The 21,886-nt window shown below is 42.9% G+C and overlaps 1 protein-coding gene across 2 annotated transcripts in view; it reads right to left on the bottom strand.

Annotated features, from left to right (window-relative positions):
• The window catches only part of LOC127855537 (splicing factor 3B subunit 1-like), a 66,401-nt gene continuing 44,515 nt past the window's right edge, over positions 1 to 21,886 (bottom strand). For both annotated transcript variants that reach the window (XM_052391257.1, XM_052391258.1), the window contains 6 exons: positions 20,949 to 21,131; positions 15,465 to 15,643; positions 14,351 to 14,536; positions 12,529 to 12,801; positions 2,825 to 3,041; positions 1 to 1,545 (listed from right to left, as the gene is read on the bottom strand). In XM_052391257.1, the coding sequence (XP_052247217.1) occupies positions 1,387 to 1,545; positions 2,825 to 3,041; positions 12,529 to 12,801; positions 14,351 to 14,536; positions 15,465 to 15,643; positions 20,949 to 21,131 (1,197 nt within the window). In that variant the 3' untranslated portion in view covers positions 1 to 1,386. The remainder of the gene's footprint in view (positions 1,546 to 2,824; positions 3,042 to 12,528; positions 12,802 to 14,350; positions 14,537 to 15,464; positions 15,644 to 20,948; positions 21,132 to 21,886) is intronic.

The following is a 21,886-nucleotide window of genomic DNA, read 5'->3' as shown; positions in this document are numbered from 1 at the left end:
TTTCAAATGGACTGTTTTATTCTGACATCTGAGAAAATATACACAAAACACCATGTCATGTACAATTTTTAAATGAAATCTCCTATGCTGGAATTAAAACAAGCAAAGAAGTGTTATTTGCACTTGACAGAAAGGAAAACAGTAACCCTTACAGACATGATTTTAACAATTCATAACAGAGTCAATGTTTACCATTTCACAATTTCAGGTTAAAATGAAATGATATACATTATCCTTATGTAACTTTCTTTAACTAACCTTAATGGTGTTTTTCCCTCTGTTTTACAATCCAAATACATTTAAGAAAGAAAAATAAAAAGAGAAAATACCAAGAGCTGATAGATCAAACAATAAGATTTTTAACAACGTATAATAAAGTAATATTCAAATTAATTATCAGTTATTAAAGCCACATGACTGAGAAACATGATGATCAATGAAAAATGAGTAACTCAATTACCGAAATGTGCAAACATTTTGTCAAGATGAAATACAATGAAATGAATTACTTAACTATCTACATGTACAATAAATCAAGATATACTACAACGTTGTTTTCACAGATAACCTGTATGAAATATAGCAGCTCTTAATTAGGATAAGTAATGATGAACATGAATTTCATATCATTTATGGGCTACAATGACCTATAATAAAACAAGAGATTGCCAAGCAATATTGTCCCCTACCGGTGAAACTCCACCCTTGTCAGGTCAGTTTTTTTTTGTTATTGTTGCCATAGCAACCACAATTTTTGACGTAGGAAAAAAATGAATTGACGTACATAATCTCCATATTGCAATCTGTCCATGTTTAAATTTCATGGAAAATATGAAGAACTTTTTAAGTTATAGCAGGATCCAGACAAGTGTGATGGACAGACTGACACACTGAGCGCAAACCATAAGTCCTCTCCGGTTTCACCAGTAGGGGACAATTAAACTTGAAGTAATGCACATATTTATATTTTATGGATCAACACATAGCATTAATGATAAATCAATAAAAAGGGGAAGATTTATTTAACTGTGAATATTTCAATGCAGTATGATTCATTTTCAAGTCGACTGAAGAGTGAAAATTAATTATATGCCATGATAGGTTTATTTATTAACATGTTACAGCACATCCTATTATGACGTAAAAATATCCAAATTGATGCTTATTCTTGTTGTCAAGAGTTAAGTTTCAATCATTTGACATTTTCATACCCCCCCCTTCATGACACACTTAAATTATGGCAAAGAACCATATATTTTGTACAAACCTACACATAAATCTGAAGATCAGATGAATCAATTAAATATTTATACAGTTTGAAACACTGGTAAATCCACTGATAAAATGTACACATTCACACGCACAACACTTGCATATCCCAAGCCTCTAAAGGACATAGTCCAGCTCATATCTCAAGTAGTTATTTTTAGCATCGTTGGGAACCCGAGGGAAGGCGGGTATCATGCCGTCCTGGGCACCGATATACACTGTGTTGTACACCTTCCAGTAGACATCTCGTACTTTGCGTGCCGGATGAAACAGGCCCTGTAAGGAAGTGATAGCATGAGATTAAAGCATAATTTAATATAATATTCAAGGGACTTGATAATTTTTACAGATTTTGGGACTTTTCGAACGTGTTATTAAATTAATTAACTGCACTTCAAAATGTTTGAATAGTCTTAAATAATTATGATAGACAATTGTTTCATAGAAATTATTGCCTTCCCATGCTCTTCTCATGGATTCAAACCAGGCACTTCTTAAACCAACATCTAGTGTGCTACCAACAGCTGGTGTGCTACCAACAGCTAGTGCTACCAACAGCTAGTGTGCTACCAACAGCTGGTGTGCTACCAACAGCTAGTGTGCTACCAACAGCTGGTGTGCTACCAACAGCTGGTGTGCTACCAACAGCTGGTGTGCTACCAACAGCTAGTGTGCTACCAACAGCTAGTGTGCTACCAACAGCTAGTGTGCTACCAACAGCTAGTGTGCTACCAACAGCTAGTATGCTACCAACAGTTAGTGTGCTACCAACAGTTAGTGTGCTACCAACAGCTAGTGTGCTACCAACTGTTAGTGTGCTACCAACAGCTAGAGTGCTACCAACAGCTGGTGTGCTACCAACAGCTGGTGTGCTACCAACAGTTAGTGTGCTACCAACAGCTGGTGTGCTACCAACAGCTAGTGTGCTACCAACAGCTTGTGTGCTTCCAACAGCTAGTGTGCTACCAACAGCTAGTGTGCTACCAACAGCTAGTGTGCTACCAACAGCTATTGTGCTACCAACAGCTGGTGTGCTACCAACAGCTGGTGTGCTACCAACAGCTGGTGTGCTACCAACAGCTAGTGTGCTACCAACAGCTAGTGTGCTACCAACAGCTAGTGTGCTACCAACAGCTTGTGTGCTACCAACAGCTTGTGTGCTACCAACAGCTCGTGTGCTACCAACAGCTAGTGTGCTACCAACAGCTAGTGTGCTACCAACAGCTGGTGTGCTACCAACAGCTAGTGTGCTACCAACAGCTAGTGTGCTACCAACAGTTCATTTGCTATCAACAGCTAGTGTGCTACCAACAGCAAGTGTGCTACCAACAGCTAGTGTGCTACCAATGTGTCCCTCAGGTTGAAGCACAAGTCATCAATTAATAAGCACTGTGTTAGTAATACACTTATTTTCAAAATTATCTTTAAATAGTGCAAACAATTGTTTTTATTTATCAACAACTTTTACATTATGGTTGTCAATAGATGAAAGAATACTTGTGACAGTTTTCAAAGTAAGAAGTTTTATTTTGCTTGTAAAAACATATCCACCTACCTGTAACGCATACTGGAGAACTTTGGATGGCCCGACCCCTACTCTCATGCCCTCAATGGCCCCCATAAAGGCCTGGACAACGTGGGGCGAGGTCTCAAACACATTGGGCCACACGTAGTTCATCAGATGAGTGAGTGCATCCTCACAGCCAAACCCGTACACACCCAGGGCCATGTGCTGGATGGCAGACATGGAGGTCTGCCGGTGTACCAGGTCTCTGAAAGTAGGACAAAATCATGTGTAACCAGGGTGCCGTCATGTGTAACCAGGGTGCAGTCATGTGTAACAAGGGTGCAGTCATGTGTAACCAGGGTGCAGTCATGTGTAACCAGGGTGCAGTCATGTGTAACAAGGGTGCAGTCATGTGTAACCAGGGTGCAGTCATGTGTAACCAGGGTGCGGTCATGTGTAACCAGGGTGTAGTAATGTGTAACCAGGGTGCAGTCATGTGTAACCAGGGTGCAGTCATGTGTAACCAGGGTGCAGTCATGTGTAACCAGGGTGCGGTCATGTGTAAAAAGGGTGCAGTCATGTGTAACCAGGGTGCAGTCATGTGTAACCAGGGTGTAGTCATGTGTAACCAGGGTGCAGTCATGTGTAACCAGGGTGCGGTCATGTGTAACCAGGGTGCAGTCATGTGTAACCAAGGTGCAGTCATGTGTAACCAGGGTGCAGTCATGTGTAACCAGGGTGTAGTCATGTGTAACCAGGGTGCAGTCATGTGTAACCAGGGTGCAGTCATGTGTAAAAAGGGTGCAGTCATGTGTTACTAGGGTGTAGTCATGTGTAACCAGGGTGCAGTCATGTGTAACCAGGGTGCGGTCATGTGTAACCAGGGTGCAGTCATGTGTAACCAGGGTGTAATCATGTGTAACCAGGGTGCCGTCATGTGTAACCATGGTGCAGTCATGTGTAACCAGGGTGCGGTCATGTGTAACCAGGGTGCAGTCATGTGTTACTAGGGTGCAGTCATGTGTAACCAGGGCATTTTTTCCGTCTTTGTGACCCTGCCTTTTGACCTTCACCATGTGAAAATTAAGTCCTTATCTTTTCAAAATTTTGAAAGGCCCAGTCGTTCACCTGAGATACAATGGAACTGATCTGTTCTTTGCAGCCCAAGACATCATTAGAACAAATGTTCTGACCAAGTTTCTATAAGATTGAACTATGAATGTGATTTATAGAGTGTAAAGAAGGTTTTACTATAGCCATTTTTATGATTAAAGGAAAAATACCCCACCCCTGGCGGCTATGTTTTTAAACAGACCGGAACCATTTTCCAACTTATCTAAGATATCATTCAAACAAATGTTCTGACCAAGTTTCATGAAGATTGGACAATGAATGTAGTGTCTACATTAACAAGACAAAGTTGATGATGCACAACAAACAAAAGGTGATCACAAAAACTCAACATTGAGCACATTGTGCTCAAATGAGCTAAAAATGAGTTGTTACCTTTTCAAATTTGAGTTACAAAATTTTTAAAATTGTGAAAAACAACCATTCTCTAAGAAGGCAAAAAACCCTGGCAACCTTGCAGCTTGAATGTACTTCTAGAGAGAGCTTCCTGGCAAAGGATGCTGGACTGTGCAGTTTTGGGATTTATGGTTTTTGTTTTTTGAATATGAGACACGCACTGTGAAAAGGGTGTTTAATGCATGTACGTTAAGTGTCGTCACACAATCTGCACAGGCTAAAGGTGTTTAATGCATGTGTGTTAAGTGTCGTCACACAGTCTGCACAGACTAAGGGTGTTTAATGCATGTGCGTAAAGTGTCGTCACACAGTCTGCACAGGCTAAAGGTGTTGAATGCATGTACGTAAAGTGTCGTCACACAGTCTGCACAGGCTAAGGGTGTTTAATGCATGTGTGTTAAGTGGCATCACACAGTCTGCACAGGCTAAGGGTGTTTAATGCATGTGCGTTAAGTGGCATCACACAGTCTGCACAGGCTAAAGGTGTTTAATGCATGTGTGTTAAGTGTCGTCACACAGTCTGCACAGGCTAAGGGTGTTTAATGCATGTACGTTAAGTGTCGTCACACAGTCTGCACAGGCTAAAGGTGTTTAATGCATGTGCGTTAAGTGGCATCACACAGTCTGCACAGGCTAAGGGTGTTTAATGCATGTGCGTTAAGTGGCATCACACAGTCTGCACAGGCTAAGGGTGTTTAATGCATGTGTGTTAAGTGTCGTCACATAGTCTGCACAGGCTAAGGGTGCTTAATGCATGTGTGTTAAGTGTCGTCACACAGTCTGCACAGGCTAAGGGTGTTTAATGCATGTGTGTTAAGTGTCGTCACACAGTCTGCACAGGCTAAGGGTGTTTAATGCATGTGTGTTAAGTGTCGTCACACAGTCTGCACAGGCTAAGGGTGTTTAATGCATGTGTGTTAAGTGTCGTCACACAGTCTGCACAGGCTAAGGGTGTTTAATGCATGTGTGTTAAGTGTCGTCACACAGTCTGCACAGTCTAAGGGTGTTTAATGCATGTACGTTAAGTGTCGTCACACAGTCTGCACAGGCTAAGGGTGTTTAATGCATGTGTGTTAAGTGTCGTCACACAGTCTGCACAGACTAAGGGTGTTTAATGCATGTGTGTTAAGTGTCGTCACATAGTCTGCACAGGCTAAGGGTGTTTAATGCATGTGTGTTAAGTGTCGTCACATAGTCTGCACAGGCTAAGGGTGTTTAATGCATGTGTGTTAAGTGTCGTCACATAGTCTGCACAGGCTAAGGGTGCTTAATGCATGTGTGTTAAGTGTCGTCACACAGTCTGCACAGGCTAAGGGTGTTTAATGCATGTGTGTTAAGTGTCGTCACACAGTCTGCACAGGCTAAGGGTGTTTAATGCATGTGTGTTAAGTGTCGTCACACAGTCTGCACAGGCTAAGGGTGTTTAATGCATGTGTGTTAAGTGTCGTCACACAGTCTGCACAGGCTAAGGGTGTTTAATGCATGTGCGTTAAGTGGCATCACACAGTCTGCACAGGCTAAGGATGTTTAATGCATGTGTGTTAAGTGTCGTCACACAGTCTGCACAGGCTAAGGGTGTTTAATGCATGTGCGTTAAGTGTCGTCACACAGTCTGCACAGGCTAAGGGTGTTTAATGCATGTGTGTTAAGTGTCGTCACACAGTCTGCACAGGCTAAGGGTGTTTAATGCATGTGCGTTAAGTGGCATCACACAGTCTGCACAGGCTAAGGATGTTTAATGCATGTGTGTTAAGTGTCGTCACACAGTCTGCACAGGCTAAGGGTGTTTAATGCATGTGTGTTAAGTGTCGTCACACAGTCTGCACAGGCTAAGGGTGTTTAATGCATGTGTGTTAAGTGTCGTCACACAGTCTGCACAGGCTAAGGGTGTTTAATGCATGTGTGTTAAGTGTCGTCACACAGTCTACACAGGCTAAGGGTGTTTAATGCATGTGTGTTAAGTGTAGTCCCACAGTCTGCACAGGCTAAGGGTGTTTAATGCATGTACGTTAAGTGTCGTCACACAGTCTGCACAGGCTAAGGGTGTTAAATGCATGTACGTTAAGTGTCGTCACACAGTCTGCACAGGCTAAAGGTGTTTAATGCATGTGTGTTAAGTGTCGTCACACAGTCTGCACAGGCTAAGGGTGTTAAATGCATGTACGTTAAGTGGCATCACACAGTCTGCACAGGCTAAGGGTGTTTAATGCATGTACGTTAAGTGTCGTCACACAGTCTGCACAGGCTAAGGGTGTTTAATGCATGTACGTTAAGTGTCATCACACAGTCTGCACAGGCTAAGGGTGTTTAATGCATGTACGTTAAGTGGCATCACACAGTCTGCACAGGCTAAGGGTGTTTAATGCATGTACGTTAAGTGTCATCACACAGTCTGCACAGGCTAAGGGTGTTTAATGCATGTACGTTAAGTGGCATCACACAGTCTGCACAGGCTAAGGGTGTTTAATGCATGTACGTTAAGTGTCGTCACACAGTCTGCACAGGCTAAAGGTGTTTAATGCATGTACGTTAAGTGTCGTCACACAGTCTGCACAGGCTAAGGGTGTTTAATGCATGTGTGTTAAGTGTCGTCACACAGTCTGCACAGGCTAAGGGTGTTTAATGCATGTACGTTAAGTGTCGTCACACAGTCTGCACAGGCTAAGGGTGTTTAATGCATGTACGTTAAGTGTCGTCCCACAGTCTGCACAGGCTAAGGGTGTTTAATGCATGTACGTTAAGTGTCGTCACACAGTCTGCACAGGCTAAGGGTGTTTAATGCATGTGTGTTAAGTGTCGTCACACAGTCTGCACAGGCTAAGGGTGTTTAATGCATGTGTGTTAAGTGTCGTCACACAGTCTGCACAGGCTAAGGGTGTTTAATGCATGTACGTTAAGTGTCGTCACACAGTCTGCACAGGCTAAGGGTGTTTAATGCATGTACGTTAAGTGTCGTCACACAGTCTGCACAGGCTAAGGGTGTTTAATGCATGTGCGTTAAGTGTCGTCACACAGTCTGCACAGGCTAAGGGTGTTTAATGCATGTGTGTTAAGTGTTGTCACACAGTCTGCACAGGCTAAGGGTGTTTAATGCATGTACGTTAAGTGTCGTCACACAGTCTGCACAGGCTAAAGGTGTTTAATGCATGTGTGTTAAGTGTCGAAACACAGTCTACACAGGCTAAGGGTGTTAAATGCATGTGCGTAAAGTGTCGTCACACAGTCTGCGCAGGCTAAAGGTGTTTAATGCATGTGTGTTAAGTGTCGTCACACAGTCTAAGGGTGTTTAATGCATGTGCGTAAAGTGTCGTCACACAGTCTGCACAGGCTAAAGGTGTTTAATGCATGTACGTTAAGTGTCGTCACACAGTCTGCACAGGCTAAGGGTGCTTAATGCATGTGCGTTAAGTGTCGTCACACAGTCTGCACAGGCTAAAGGTGTTTAATGCATGTGTGTTAAGTGTCGTCACACAGTCTGCACAGGCTAAGGGTGCTTAATGCATGTGCGTTAAGTGTCGTCACACAGTCTGCACAGGCTAAAGGTGTTTAATGCATGTACGTTAAGTGTCGTCACACAGTCTGCACAGGCTAAGGGTGCTTAATGCATGTGTGTTAAGTGTCGTCACACAGTCTGCACAGGCTAAGGGTGTTTAATGCATGTACGTTAAGTGTTGTCACACAGTCTGCACAGGCTAAGGGTGTTTAATGCATGTACGTTAAGTGTCGTCACACAGTCTGCACAGGCTAAGGGTGTTTAATGCATGTGTGTTAAGTGTCGTCACATAGTCTGCACAGGCTAAGGGTGTTTAATGCATGTGCGTTAAGTGTCGAAACACAGTCTACACAGGCTAAGGGTGTTTAATGCATGTGCTTTAAGTGTCGTCACACAGTCTGCACAGGCTAAGGGTGTTTAATGCATGTGCGTAAAGTGTCGTCACACAGTCTGCACAGGCTAAGGGTGTTTAATGCATGTGTGTTAAGTGTCGTAACACAGTCTGCACAGGCTAAGGGTGTTTAATGCATGTGTGTTAAGTGTCGTCACACAGTCTGCACAGGCTAAGGGTGTTTAATGCATGTACGTTAAGTGTCGTCACACAGTCTGCACAGGCTAAGGGTGTTTAATGCATGTGCGTTAAGTGTCGTCACACAGTCTGCACAGGCTAAGGGTGTTTAATGCATGTGTGTTAAGTGTCGTCACACAGTCTGCACAGGCTAAGGGTGTTTAATGCATGTGCGTTAAGTGTCGTCACACAGTCTGCACAGGCTAAGGGTGTTTAATGCATGTGTGTTAAGTGTCGTCACACAGTCTGCACAGGCTAAGGGTGTTTAATGCATGTGCGTTAAGTGTCGTCACACAGTCTGCACAGGCTAAGGGTGTTTAATGCATGTGTGTTAAGTGGCATCACACAGTCTGCACAGGCTAAAGGTGTTTAATGCATGTGTGTTAAGTGTCGTCACACAGTCTGCACAGGCTAAGGGTGTTTAATGCATGTGCGTTAAGTGTCGTCACACAGTCTGCACAGGCTAAGGGTGTTAAATGCATGTGCGTTAAGTGTCGTCACACAGTCTGCACAGGCTAAGGGTGTTTAATGCATGTGCGTTAAGTGTCGTCACACAGTCTGCACAGGCTAAGGGTGTTTAATGCATGTGTGTTAAGTGTCGTCACACAGTCTACACAGGCTAAGGGTGTTTAATGCATGTGTGTTAAGTGTCGTCCCACAGTCTGCACAAGCTAAGGGTGTTTAATGCATGTGCGCTAAGTGTCGTCACACAGTCTACACAGGCTAAGGATGTTTAATGCATGTACGTTAAGTGTCGTCACACAGTCTGCACAGGCTAAGGGTGTTTAATGCATGTGTGTTAAGTGTCGTCACACAGTCTGTGCAGGCTAAGGGTGTTTAATGCATGTGTGTTAAGTGTCGTCACACAGTCTGCACAAGCTAAGGGTGTTTAATGCATGTACGTTAAGTGTCGTCACACAGTCTGCACAGGCTAAGGGTGTTTAATGCATGTGTGTTAAGTGTCGTCCCACAGTCTGCACAAGCTAAGGGTGTTTAATGCATGTGCGCTAAGTGTCGTCACACAGTCTGCACAGGCTAAGGGTGTTTAATGCATGTGTGTTAAGTGTCGTCACACAGTCTGTGCAGGCTAAGGGTGTTTAATGCATGTGTGTTAAGTGTCGTCACACAGTCTGCACAGGCTAAGGGTGTTTAATGCATGTGTGTTAAGTGTCGTCCCACAGTCTGCACAAGCTAAGGGTGTTTAATGCATGTGTGTTAAGTGTCGTCACACAGTCTGCACAGGCTAAGGGTGTTTAATGCATGTGTGTTAAGTGTCGTCACACAGTCTGCACAGGCTAAGGATGTTTAATGCATGTGTGTTAAGTGTCGTCACACAGTCTGCACAGGCTAAGGGTGTTTAATGCATGTGCGTTAAGTGTCGTCACACAGTCTGCACAGGCTAAGGGTGTTTAATGCATGTGTGTTAAGTGTCGTCACACAGTCTGCACAGGCTAAGGGTGCTTAATGCATGTGTGTTAAGTGTCGTCACACAGTCTGCACAGGCTAAGGGTGTTTAATGCATGTGTGTTAAGTGTCGTCACACAGTCTGTGCAGGCTAAGGGTGTTTAATGCATGTGTGTTAAGTGTCGTCCCACAGTCTGCACAAGCTAAGGGTGTTAAATGCATGTGTGTTAAGTGTCGAAACACAGTCTACACAGGCTAAGGGTGTTTAATGCATGTGTGTTAAGTGTCGTCACACAGTCTGTGCAGGCTAAGGGTGTTTAATGCATGTGTGTTAAGTGTCGTCCCACAGTCTGCACAAGCTAAGGGTGTTAAATGCATGTGTGTTAAGTGTCGAAACACAGTCTACACAGGCTAAGGGTGTTAAATGCATGTGTGTTAAGTGTCGTCACACAGTCTACACAGGCTAAGGGTGTTTAATGCATGTGTGCTAAGTGTCGTCACACAGTCTGCACAGGCTAAGGGTGTTTAATGCATGTGTGTTAAGTGTCGTCACACAGTCTGCACAGGCTAAGGGTGTTTAATGCATGTGTGTTAAGTGTCGTCACACAGTCTGCACAGGCTAAGGGTGTTTAATGCATGTGTGTTAAGTGTCGTCACACAGTCTGCACAAGCTAAGGGTGTTTAATGCATGTGTGTTAAGTGTCGTCCCACAGTCTGCACAAGCTAAGGGTGTTTAATGCATGTACGTTAAGTGTCGTCACACAGTCTGCACAGGCTAAAGGTGTTTAATGCATGTGTGTTAAGTGTCGTCACACAGTCTGCACAGACTAAGGGTGTTTAATGCATGTGTGTTAAGTGTCGTCACACAGTCTGCACAGACTAAGGGTGTTTAATGCATGTGTGTTAAGTGTCGTCACACAGTCTGCACAGACTAAGGGTGTTTAATGCATGTGCGCTAAGTGTCGTCACACAGTCTGCACAGGCTAAGGGTGTTTAATGCATGTGTGTTAAGTGTCGTCACACAGTCTGCACAGACTAAGGGTGTTTAATGCATGTGTGTTAAGTGTCGTCACACAGTCTGTGCAGGCTAAGGGTGTTTAATGCATGTGTGTTAAGTGTCGTCACACAGTCTGCACAGACTAAGGGTGTTTAATGCATTTGTGTTAAGTGTCGTCACACAGTCTGCACAGGCTAAGGGTGTTTAATGCATGTGTGTTAAGTGTCGTCACACAGTCTGCACAGGCTAAGGGTGTTTAATGCATGTGTGTTAAGTGTCGTCACACAGTCTGCACAGGCTAAGGGTGTTTAATGCATGTGCGTTAAGTGTCGAAACACAGTCTACACAGGCTAAGGGTGTTTAATGCATGTGTGTTAAGTGTCGTCACACAGTCTGCACAGGCTAAGGGTGTTTAATGCATGTGCGTTAAGTGTCGTCACACAGTCTGCACAGGCTAAGGGTGTTTAATGCATGTGTGTTAAGTGTCGTCACACAGTCTGCACAGGCTAAGGGTGTTTAATGCATGTACGTTAAGTGTCGTCACACAGTCTGCACAGGCTAAGGGTGTTTAATGCATGTGCGTAAAGTGTCGTCACACAGTCTGCACAGGCTAAAGGTGTTTAATGCATGTATGTTAAGTGTCGTCACACAGTCTGCACAGGCTAAAGGTGTTTAATGCATGTGTGTTAAGTGTTGTCACACAGTCTGCACAGGCTAAGGGTGTTTAATGCATGTACGTTAAGTGTCGTCACACAGTCTGCACAGGCTAATCAGAGAAGACACTTTCCACCAAAACTTGATTTGTGCTTAGAAGAGACTTTCTTTAAACAAAAAATATCATAAAATCAGAAAGTGTCGTCCCTGATTAGCCTGTGCAGACTGCAACACATGCATTAAACCCCTTTTTCACAGATCATGGCCCATATATAGAGATTGATACACCTTTCCACCATGCTCATTTTTAGCAGCACCCTGCCCCTTTGTTACCATACAGGAGATATATATAGAGGATATTTGTTGGATCCGGTGGATTATCGATTTTAATTCACGAGTGATCATAGAAAATAATATTTTAAATAAATATATGTTTTCTATGATCACTCGTGAATTAAAATCGATAATCCACCGAATCCAACAAATTTTCTTTTTATTTAATGCATTTTTCACAGTTTATATACATTGTTCAAGAGTTTAACTAACGAATTTTGCAGGGATAATGACGTCATTTCGTCAAAAAATGACGTCATTTCACAGCAAACAATGAAAATTATGGATACTTCTCACTGATAATTTTCACTGTTTGAAACAAAGAAATTATCAGTTTTAAATCACTGATATTTCTCTATAAACCACAGGAAAGCATAAAATAAAACTAAATAATCCAATTCAGGCAAGTTACAATCGTCCTTATGTTCAATTAAGAAAGTCAACTTAACAATAGTGTAAGGCTGAAAATGAAGGCGCGTTTTTTAATTACAAATGGTAGATTAAATTTGTATATAAATAACAAGATTCTGTTTCTGACTTAAATAAAAGTTCACTGCAACTATGTCATTCAGCTTTCATAATATTGCAGTATTGAAAAAAAGTTAACATTCATCAATTCAATGTGAATATACACCGTGCACAGTAACACTGAAAACTTACAAGATTGAATTTTCTTAAAGAAATATTACAAACGAATCATTGTGTGACAACTATTAATAAGACTAATAATAATAAGACTAATTTTCAGTATGAATGATATATAATATATCTCTTACCTATCCATTAGGGCATCCTCAAATAATGGTGTAACTGCGTAAATATAATCTTTTCCCATCTCCCCAATGTACTCAAACATAAAGGACAGGGACTTTAAGACTCCGTTCTGGACGTTCAATTCCGGCACCCGATACTCGTTCATCAAGGCAGGAAGTACCGTGAACGGCGAACAGGTCTCGGCAACGATTGCTATGGCAACTGTGGTGCAGACTCTATTCTGACGTTCCTGAACCTTCAGGTTGTTGAGAAGTGTTGCCAGCACATCATGGGGTCTGAAAATCAACCAGATGGTGATGTGATCACTACTAAAATAATAAAATATTAACCCTTTACCACTTAGATACGTATTTGACGCATGTGTGGTCCCTTAGAAAGTTTTAAATAATTAAGACTATTTTGACTAGATTCACATTTTAAGGCTTCATTTCCAATCCTTAGATACATATGAGGAGCAAACAGCATAAAACCTAGTATGCTGTTTGCACACAGCCATTTTCACTTTGCTTCTGAGTAGGAAAGTGTTAAATAACAATTTATTTGCAATTTGAAATACATGCATCAAGATGTCCATTATATGACAATTGAAGTAGACTAAGTAAGCGTAACTCTTTTTAACTGAATATAATTATCAAACGTCACTAAACTTTCAATTCATGAACCAAATATCCACATTCAATTTAAAATAAATGATTATTTGACAAAAAAGAAGTGTGAGCCATGATTATTCCCCATGGTTTTGTGGACTAGGTGTCCACCTCCAACCCTTGAGGTCCTAGGTTCTTTCCTTCTCCTTTGGGAATCCTAAACATAACTTTAGACCATGTTTAGACTTTTACCAGGAAATGGATTTTTGAGTGTCAATATACGAAAGGGCCCATACAAGAGGGCCATGGGCCCTTAGGAACTCACCTTAGTCGCCAAGGGACTAGACTATTCTGAAAAAGTGTGAGCTGATTCAAGAAGATTGGACTTGGTAAGTATTAACATGTTTGTTTTTTTTTAAATATGACCAAATGATCTAGGTTTTTAGCTCACATGACCCAGTTTCCATTGCAGCAAATACTTCATGGGACAAATGTATTGAACAAAGTTTCATGATAATTAGCCAATTAGTGTGGCTTATATAGTGTAAATAAGTTTTCACTATAGCCACATAAGGGAAACTGCCCCCCACCCCCAGCAGCCATGTTTTTCAACAAACCAGAAGAATTTTTGAACTATACAGAGAAGTCATAAGAAAAAGCAGGGCCCTCGCTACATTTTGGGGGCTTTGGGCAGGGCCCTTAAAGGGGGGGGGGGGGGGGGGAATTTCGCGTTGTTTTGGGCAAAAGGGGGAATTTTAGAAGATCTTTTCAACGCCATTCAACACTTAAAATTGCTATATATTAATGTAATTTACATAAGTATACATTTATTCAAAGGTTAATAACACGATACAAGCTGGCAACATAGGTGGAAAAGTAATTTTTTAAATTTTTTTTTTTGGGAGGGGGAATTTTTAGCTGAAATAGCGGGAAAAAGTATACTATTTTAAGGGGGGAATGGGGCCGAATTTAGGCCCCAAAAATGGCCAAATGAGGGCCCTGAAAAGTGTTAATTTAGATTTAACTAAAAATGTGATTCCTCCAGTGTTCGCATTGTTTCACCAGTAATATAAGGACAAACCATAACCATTTTCTAAATCAGCATGGCTATCATAAAAACAATTCTTCTGACCAAGTTTCATAAAGATTGGACTTTCAAGGTTTTACTTTACCATTTTTAAGTTCTTTCAAGATAGCATCTAGAGTGTGAACAAGAATCATGTTGACAACCCCTTACCCAATGGCCTTGGCTATGTAGCCGAAGGTGTTCACAGTGGCTCTCCTGATGGCCTTCTTGTGAGCCTTGAGTAGTTCCAGGAGCTCAAAGCAGATCCTCATCCACTCTCTTGCTGACACAAACTCTGCACCCCTGTCAGCAATACGACCAACCAGATCTATGCAGTTTTCCTGTACTTTTTCATGTCTGAAAAGAAACAAATAATATATGAATGTTTTTTGTTAAGTTTGTTTTGCTTAAGAGATATTTATGTGATAAATTTCTATCACAGCTGCTATTTTCTTATTTACTGGTTTGTTCTGCAATTACTTATAAAAATGCTGATAATACCAAAACCCAGCAATAATATGCTGATTTTCGTGTATTTGATGCCCAAATCTTGGAATAAAGGACCAATTACGAGTTAACTTGGAAAATCTGTTGACCGTTAAGGGATTAATTTGATCCCCGATTAATCGTCAGTTTGACGTGATCAAAGAAAAGCCATTTAATGTCAAGAAGCCATAAAACAACACTTTCTCGCCGATAAAAGGCTTCCTTTGCCTAGCCATCAACACACTAAACCAATTGTGTGAAAGCACCCGCATAGCTCCGTCTTTTGTATCTTTTACAGAGAACTAATGTTGAGTGATTCATGCATGTTCAGTCCCGATTTTCAATTGTAATTACTTGGCAAAAGCTTGGAAGCAATGAATACATTTATCTCTGGTTTCAACAAAAGAAAGTACCGATATACTAACTTCCTATATATTTCCAAATAATGGAGAATTTGTTTGTAATTACTAAATTCTTAAAGACATTTATTGTCAATAACAGTAACAGCGTTTTGCAGGATGATTACTAGTTATCAAATTGCAAGGTAAAGATACTTTTTTTACTACACTAATATCTTGATTATTTAATATATTTTAAATGTTATACAAGATACCTAGTTGTGTCACAGAATCCACCTATGAATTTAATAGTGACAATAATTTTACTTTATTCAAAATGGTCTTTTTTTTTAAGACCATTTTATTAAGAGACCACTTTTGGTTAATTCCTTGATTGTTAGCTTAATACAAGATTGACTTTAGTTATTGTGGTTGCTAGGCAAGTGATGGGCGTTGCTCACCTGTTCTTCAGAATGGGTGTGAGCCTAGGCAGCAGGTCCTTGATGGGTGGTGTCATCTTGGTCATGCCGATCACATTGACGATGGCCTTGAGGGCGCCCAGGATGGAACCCAGCACCTCAGGGTACTCTTCTCCCAGGTACTCGTACAGCACCACACCCAGGTGACCCATCAGCTTCTCCTGAGCACAGGAAAACATAACAAAGATTGAAAATTGTGATCATACTAAAATACATGAGCCTCTATCTAGAAAAACAGGGATTAATACATAGCGTGTGTACACTGACTTATCAACATTCCCTTCCCCCAACCCTGTGTGTTACTGACTAAGCAACATTCCTTCCCACAATGCCCGTGTGTTCACTGACTTATCAACATTCCCTTCCCCCAACCCTGTGTGTTCACTGACTTATCAACATTCCCTTCTCCCAATGCCCCTGTGTGTTCACTGACTTATCAACATTCCCTTTCCCCAATGCCCTGTGTGTTCACTGACTTATCAACATTCCCTACCCCCAATGCCTGTGTGTTACTGACTAAGCAACATTCCTTCCCACAATGCCCGTGTGTTCACTGACTTATCAACATTCCCTTCCCCCCATGCCCCTGTGTGTTCACTGACTTATCAACATTCCCTTCCCCCAATGCCTCTGTGTGTTCACTGACTTATCAACATTCCCTTCCCCCAATGCCTGTGTGTTACTGACTTATCAACATTCCCTCCCCCAATGCCTGTGTGTTACTGACTAAGCAACATTCCCTTCCCCCAATGCCGAGTGTTCACTGACTTATCAACATTCCCTTCTCCCAATGCCCCTGTGTGTTCACTGACAAAGCAACATTCCCTACCCCCAATGCCTGTGTGTTCACTGACTTATCAACATTCCCTTCCCCCAATGTCTGTGTGTTCACTGACTAATCAACATTCCCTTCCCCCAACCCTGGGTGTTCACTGATTTATCAACATTCCCTTACCCCAACCCTGTGTGTTCACTGATTTATCAACATTCTCTTACCCCAACCCTGTGTGTTCACTGACTTATCAACATTGCCTCCCTTCAATGCCACTGTGTGTTCACTGAATTATCAACATTCCCTAACCCCATTGCCCCTGTGTGTTCGCTGACTTATCAACATTCCATTTCCTTGATTCCCCTGTGTGTACACTGACTTATGAACATTCCCTACCCCAACCACGTGTGTTCACTGACTTATAAACATTCCCTTCCCCCAATGCCTCTGTGTTACTGACTTATCAACATTCCCTTTCCCAAATGTCTGTGTGTTCGCTGACTTATCGACATTCCCTTCCCCAAATGCCCATGTGTGTTCACTGACTCATCAACATTCTCTTTCCCTGATTCGCATTTTTTCCTTTCCCCGATTCCCCTGTGTGTACACTGCCTTATCAACATTCCCTTTCCCCGATTCCCCTGTGTGTACACTGACTTATGAACATTTCCTTCCCCCAAATACCTGTGTGTTACTGACTTAGCAACATTCCCTTCCCCCAATGCCCCTGTGTGTTCACTGACTTATCAACATTCCCTCCCCTCAATGCCACTGTGTGCTCAACACTTATCAACATTCCCTTCAACCAATGCCCCTGTGTGTTCACTGACTTATCAACATTCCCTCTCCTCAATTTCCCTGTGTTTTCACTGACTAATCAACATTCCCTTCCCCCAATGCCCCTGTGTGTTCACTGACTTAGCAACATTCCCTTCCCCAAATGCCTGTTTGTTACTGACTTATCAACATTCCCTAACCCCAATGCCCCTGTGTGTTCACTGACGTATCAACATTACTTACCCCAATGCCCCTGTGTGTTACTTACTTAGCAACATTCCCTTCCCCCAATGCTCCTGTGTGTTCACTTACTAATCAACATTCCCTCCCCCTAATGCCTGTGTGTTACTAACATAGCAACATTCCCTTCCCCCAATGCCTGTGTGTTACTGACTTAGCAACTTTCCCTTGCCCCAATGCCTCTGTGTGTTCACTGACTTATCAACATTCCCTTCCCCCAATGCCTGTGTGTTCACTGACTTATCAACATTCCCTTCCCCCAATGCCCGTGTGTGTTCACTGACTTATCAACATTCCCTACCCCAATGCCTGTGTGTTCACTGACTTATCAACATTCCCTTTTCCCAATGCCTCTGTGTGTTCACTGACTTATCAACATTCCCTTCCCCCAATGCCCTTGTGTATTCACTGACTTATCAACATTCCCTACCCCAATGCCTGTGTGTTACTGACTTATCAACTTTCCCTTTCCCCAATGCCTGTGTGTTCACTGACTTATCAACATTCCCTACCCCAATGCCTGTGTGTTCACTGACTTTTCAACATTCCCTACCCCAATGCCTGTGTGTTACTGACTTATCAACATTCCCTCCCCTCAATGCCCCTGTGTGTTCACTGACTTATCAACATTCCCTAACTCCAATGCCTCTGTGTGTTCACTGACTTATCAACCTTCCCTCCCCTCAATGCCCCTGTGTGTTCACTGACTTATCAACATTCCCTTCCCCAAATGCCTGTGTGTTACTGACATATCAACATTCCCTTTCCCAAATGCCTGTGTGTTTACTGACTTATCAACATTCCCTTCCCCCAATGCCCCTGTGTGTTACTGACTTATCAACATTCCCTCCCCTCAATGTCCCTGTAAGTTCACTGACTTATACACATTCCCTTCCCCCAATGCCCCTGTGTGTTACTGACTTATCAACATTCCTTCCCCTCAATGCCCCTGTGTGTTCACTCACTTATCAACATTCCCTTCCCCTAATGCCCCTGTGTGTTCACTGACTTATCAACATTCCCTTCCCCCAATGCCCCTGTGTGTTCACTGACGTATCAACATTACCTACCCCAATGCCCCTGTGTGTTCACTGACTTATCAACATTCCCTACCCCAATGCCTGTGTGTTACTGACTTATCAACATTCCCTTTCCCCAATGCCCCTGTGTGTTCACTGACTTATCAACATTCCCTACCCCCAATGCCTGTGTGTTCACTGACTTATCAACCTTCCCTCCCCTCAATGCCCCTGTGTGTTCACTGACTTATCAACATTCCCTTCCCCCAATGCCCGTGTGTTACTGACTTATCAACATTCCCTTCCCCAAATGCCTGTGTGTTTACTGACTTATCAACATTCCCTTCCCCCAATGCCTGTGTGTTACTGACTTATCAACATTCCCTTCCCCAAATGCCTGTGTGTTACTGACTTATCAACATTCCCTTTCCCAAATGCCTGTGTGTTTACTGACTTATCAACATTCCCTTCCCCTAATGCCCCTGTGTGTTACTGACTTATCAACATTCCCTCCCCTCAATGTCCCTGTAAGTTCACTGACATATACACATTCCCTTCCCCCAATGCCCCTGTGTGTTACTGACTTATCAACATTCCTTCCCCTCAATGCCCCTGTGTGTTCACTGACTTATCAACATTCCCTTCCCCTAATGCCCCTGTGTGTTCACTGACTTATCAACATTCCCTTCCCCCAATGCCCCTGTGTGTTCACTGACGTATCAACATTACCTACCCCAATGCCCCTGTGTGTTCACTGACTTATCAACATTCCCTACCCCAATGCCTGTGTGTTACTGACTTATCAACATTCCCTTTCCCCAATGCCCCTGTGTGTTCACTGACTTATCAATATTCCCTACCCCCAATGCCTGTGTGTTCACTGACTTATCAACCTTCCCTCCCCTCAATGCCCCTGTGTGTTCACTGACTTATCAACATTCCCTTCCCCCAATGCCCGTGTGTTACTGACTTATCAACATTCCCTTCCCCAAATGCCTGTGTGTTTACTGACTTATCAACATTCCCTTCCCCCAATGCCTGTGTGTTACTGACTTATCAACATTCCCTTCCCCAAATGCCTGTGTGTTACTGACTTATCAACATTCCCTTTCCCAAATGCCTGTGTGTTTACTGACTTATCAACATTCCCTTCCCCCAATGCCCCTGTGTGTTACTGACTTATCAACATTCCCGCCCCTCAATGTCCCTGTAAGTTCACTGACTTATACACATTCCCTTCCCCCAATGCCCCTGTGTGTTACTGACTTATCAACATTCCTTCCCCTCAATGCCCCTGTGTGTTCACTGACTTATCAACATTCCCTTCCCCCAATGCCCCTGTGTGTTCACTGACGTATCAACATTACCTACCCCAATGCCCCTGTGTGTTCACTGACTTATCAACATTACCTTCCCCCAATGCCCCTGGGTGTTCACTGACTTATCAACATTCCCTTTCCCCAATGCCCCTGTGTGTTACTGACTTAGCAACATTCTCTTCCCCCAATGCCCGTGTGTGTTCACTGACTTATCAATGTTCCCGCCCCTCAATGCCACTGTTTGTTACTGACTTATCAACATTTCCTTCCCCCAATGCCTGTGTGTTACTGACTTAGCAACATTCGCTTCCCCTAATGCCCCTGTGTGTTCACTGACTTATCAACATTCCCTTCCCCCAATACCCCTGTGTGTTCACTGACTTATCAACATTCCCTCCACTCAATGCCCCTGTGTGTTCACTGACTTATCAACATTCCCTTCCCCCAATGCCCCTGTGTGTTCACTGACTTATCAACATTCTCTTCCCCCAATGCCCCTGTGTGTTCACTGACTTATCAACATTCTCTTCCCCCAATGCCCCGGTGTGTTCACTGACTTATCAACATTCCCTTCCCTCAACCCTGTGTGTTCACTGACTTATCAACATTCCCTAGCCACAATGCCCCTGTGTGTTCACTGACTTATCAACATTCCCTAGCCACAATGCCCCTGTGTGTTCACTGACTTATCAACATTCCCTAGCCACAATGCCCCTGTGTGTTCACTGACTTATCAACATTCCCTGGCCACAATGGCCCGTGTGTGTTCACTAACTTATCAATGTTCCCTCCCCTCAATGCCACTGTTTGTTACTGACTTAGCAACATTCTCTTCCCCCAATGCCCGTGTGTGTTCACTGACTTATCAATGTTCCCTCCCCTCAATGCCACTGTTTGTTACTGACTTATCAACATTTCCTTCCCCCAATGCCTGTGTGTTACTGACTTAGCAACATTCGCTTCCCCTAATGCCCCTGTGTGTTCACTGACTTATCAACATTCCCTTCCCCCAATACCCCTGTGTGTTCACTGACTTATCAACATTCCCTTCCCCCAATACCCCTGTGTGTTCACTGACTTATCAACATTCCCTCCACTCAATGCCCCTGTGTGTTCACTGACTTATCAACATTCCCTTCCCCCAATGCCCCTGTGTGTTCACTGACATATCAACATTCCCTTCCCTAAATGCCCCTGTGTGTTCACTGACGTATCAACATTCCCTTCCCCCAATGCCCCGGTGTGTTCACTGACTTATCAACATTCCCTTCCCTCAACCCTGTGTGTTCACTGACTTATCAACATTCCCTATCCACAATGCCCCTGTGTGTTCACTGACCTCCTGGCAGGTCTTCATGACGATGGCAATCCTGGAGATGAGGTCTGCTGCCTGCTGGCGCACCTTGGCAGACTTGTTGTTGAGACGCCACAGAATCGTACCACAGATCTGGGGCAGGTACGGCTTCACTCGCTTTCCCAGGGCATTTACAACTGTGCCGAAACCATTCAGCATCACCACATCCTGAACAGACAAATGTATGGAAGTTGTCGTAGGAATAGGGAAGGTAATTGTTCAACATTTTCTTTTATGCTTAATTTAAACCTACCAGCTTTTATCTAAAATTTATCATGGTACTTCATTTACACAATCCTTATTTTAGTTTTTTAATTTGTACGTCCAACCAAAACAGAAATTAATTTGGGTCATGCTCTGTAAAAAAGGGGGTCTAATGCATGTGCATATAGTGTTGTCCCAGATTAGCCTGTACAGTCCGCTCAAGCTAATCAGGGACAACACTTTTAGATTGTATTATATTTGCATTTTATAGAAAGTCTCTTCTTGGCAAATATCCAGTTCAGGCCAAAAGCATCGTCCCTGATGAGCCTGTGCAGACTGCACACCCTAATCCAGGACGACATATTACGCACATGCATTAAACCCCCTTTTCACAGAGCACAGCTCATTTAGATTTAACACACAGCCCCTTTTTGCTATAATTGTCATTCTTTATTAACAACTTATCATGAAGTATGCCACCATTAATTGAATCATCTGGTATCAAGTAATACTATGAGTCTGATCTTGCAAAAATCAGTCTAAATACATGTGTGTCAAGTGTCATCCCAAAATAGCCTGTGCAGTCTGCACAGGCTAAGCCGGGCCAACACTTTCCGCTCTAATGGTGTTTTCTCTTAAAATGTCTCTTCTATATGAAAATCCAGTGTAGGCGGAATGTCTTATCACTGAATAGCCAGTGGAGACTGCACAGGCTATTC

This window comes from Dreissena polymorpha, chromosome 13, assembly GCF_020536995.1.
Source record: "Dreissena polymorpha isolate Duluth1 chromosome 13, UMN_Dpol_1.0, whole genome shotgun sequence".
Lineage (NCBI taxonomy): Eukaryota > Metazoa > Mollusca > Bivalvia > Myida > Dreissenidae > Dreissena > Dreissena polymorpha.
This window is presented reverse-complemented; position numbering and strand designations above follow the sequence as displayed.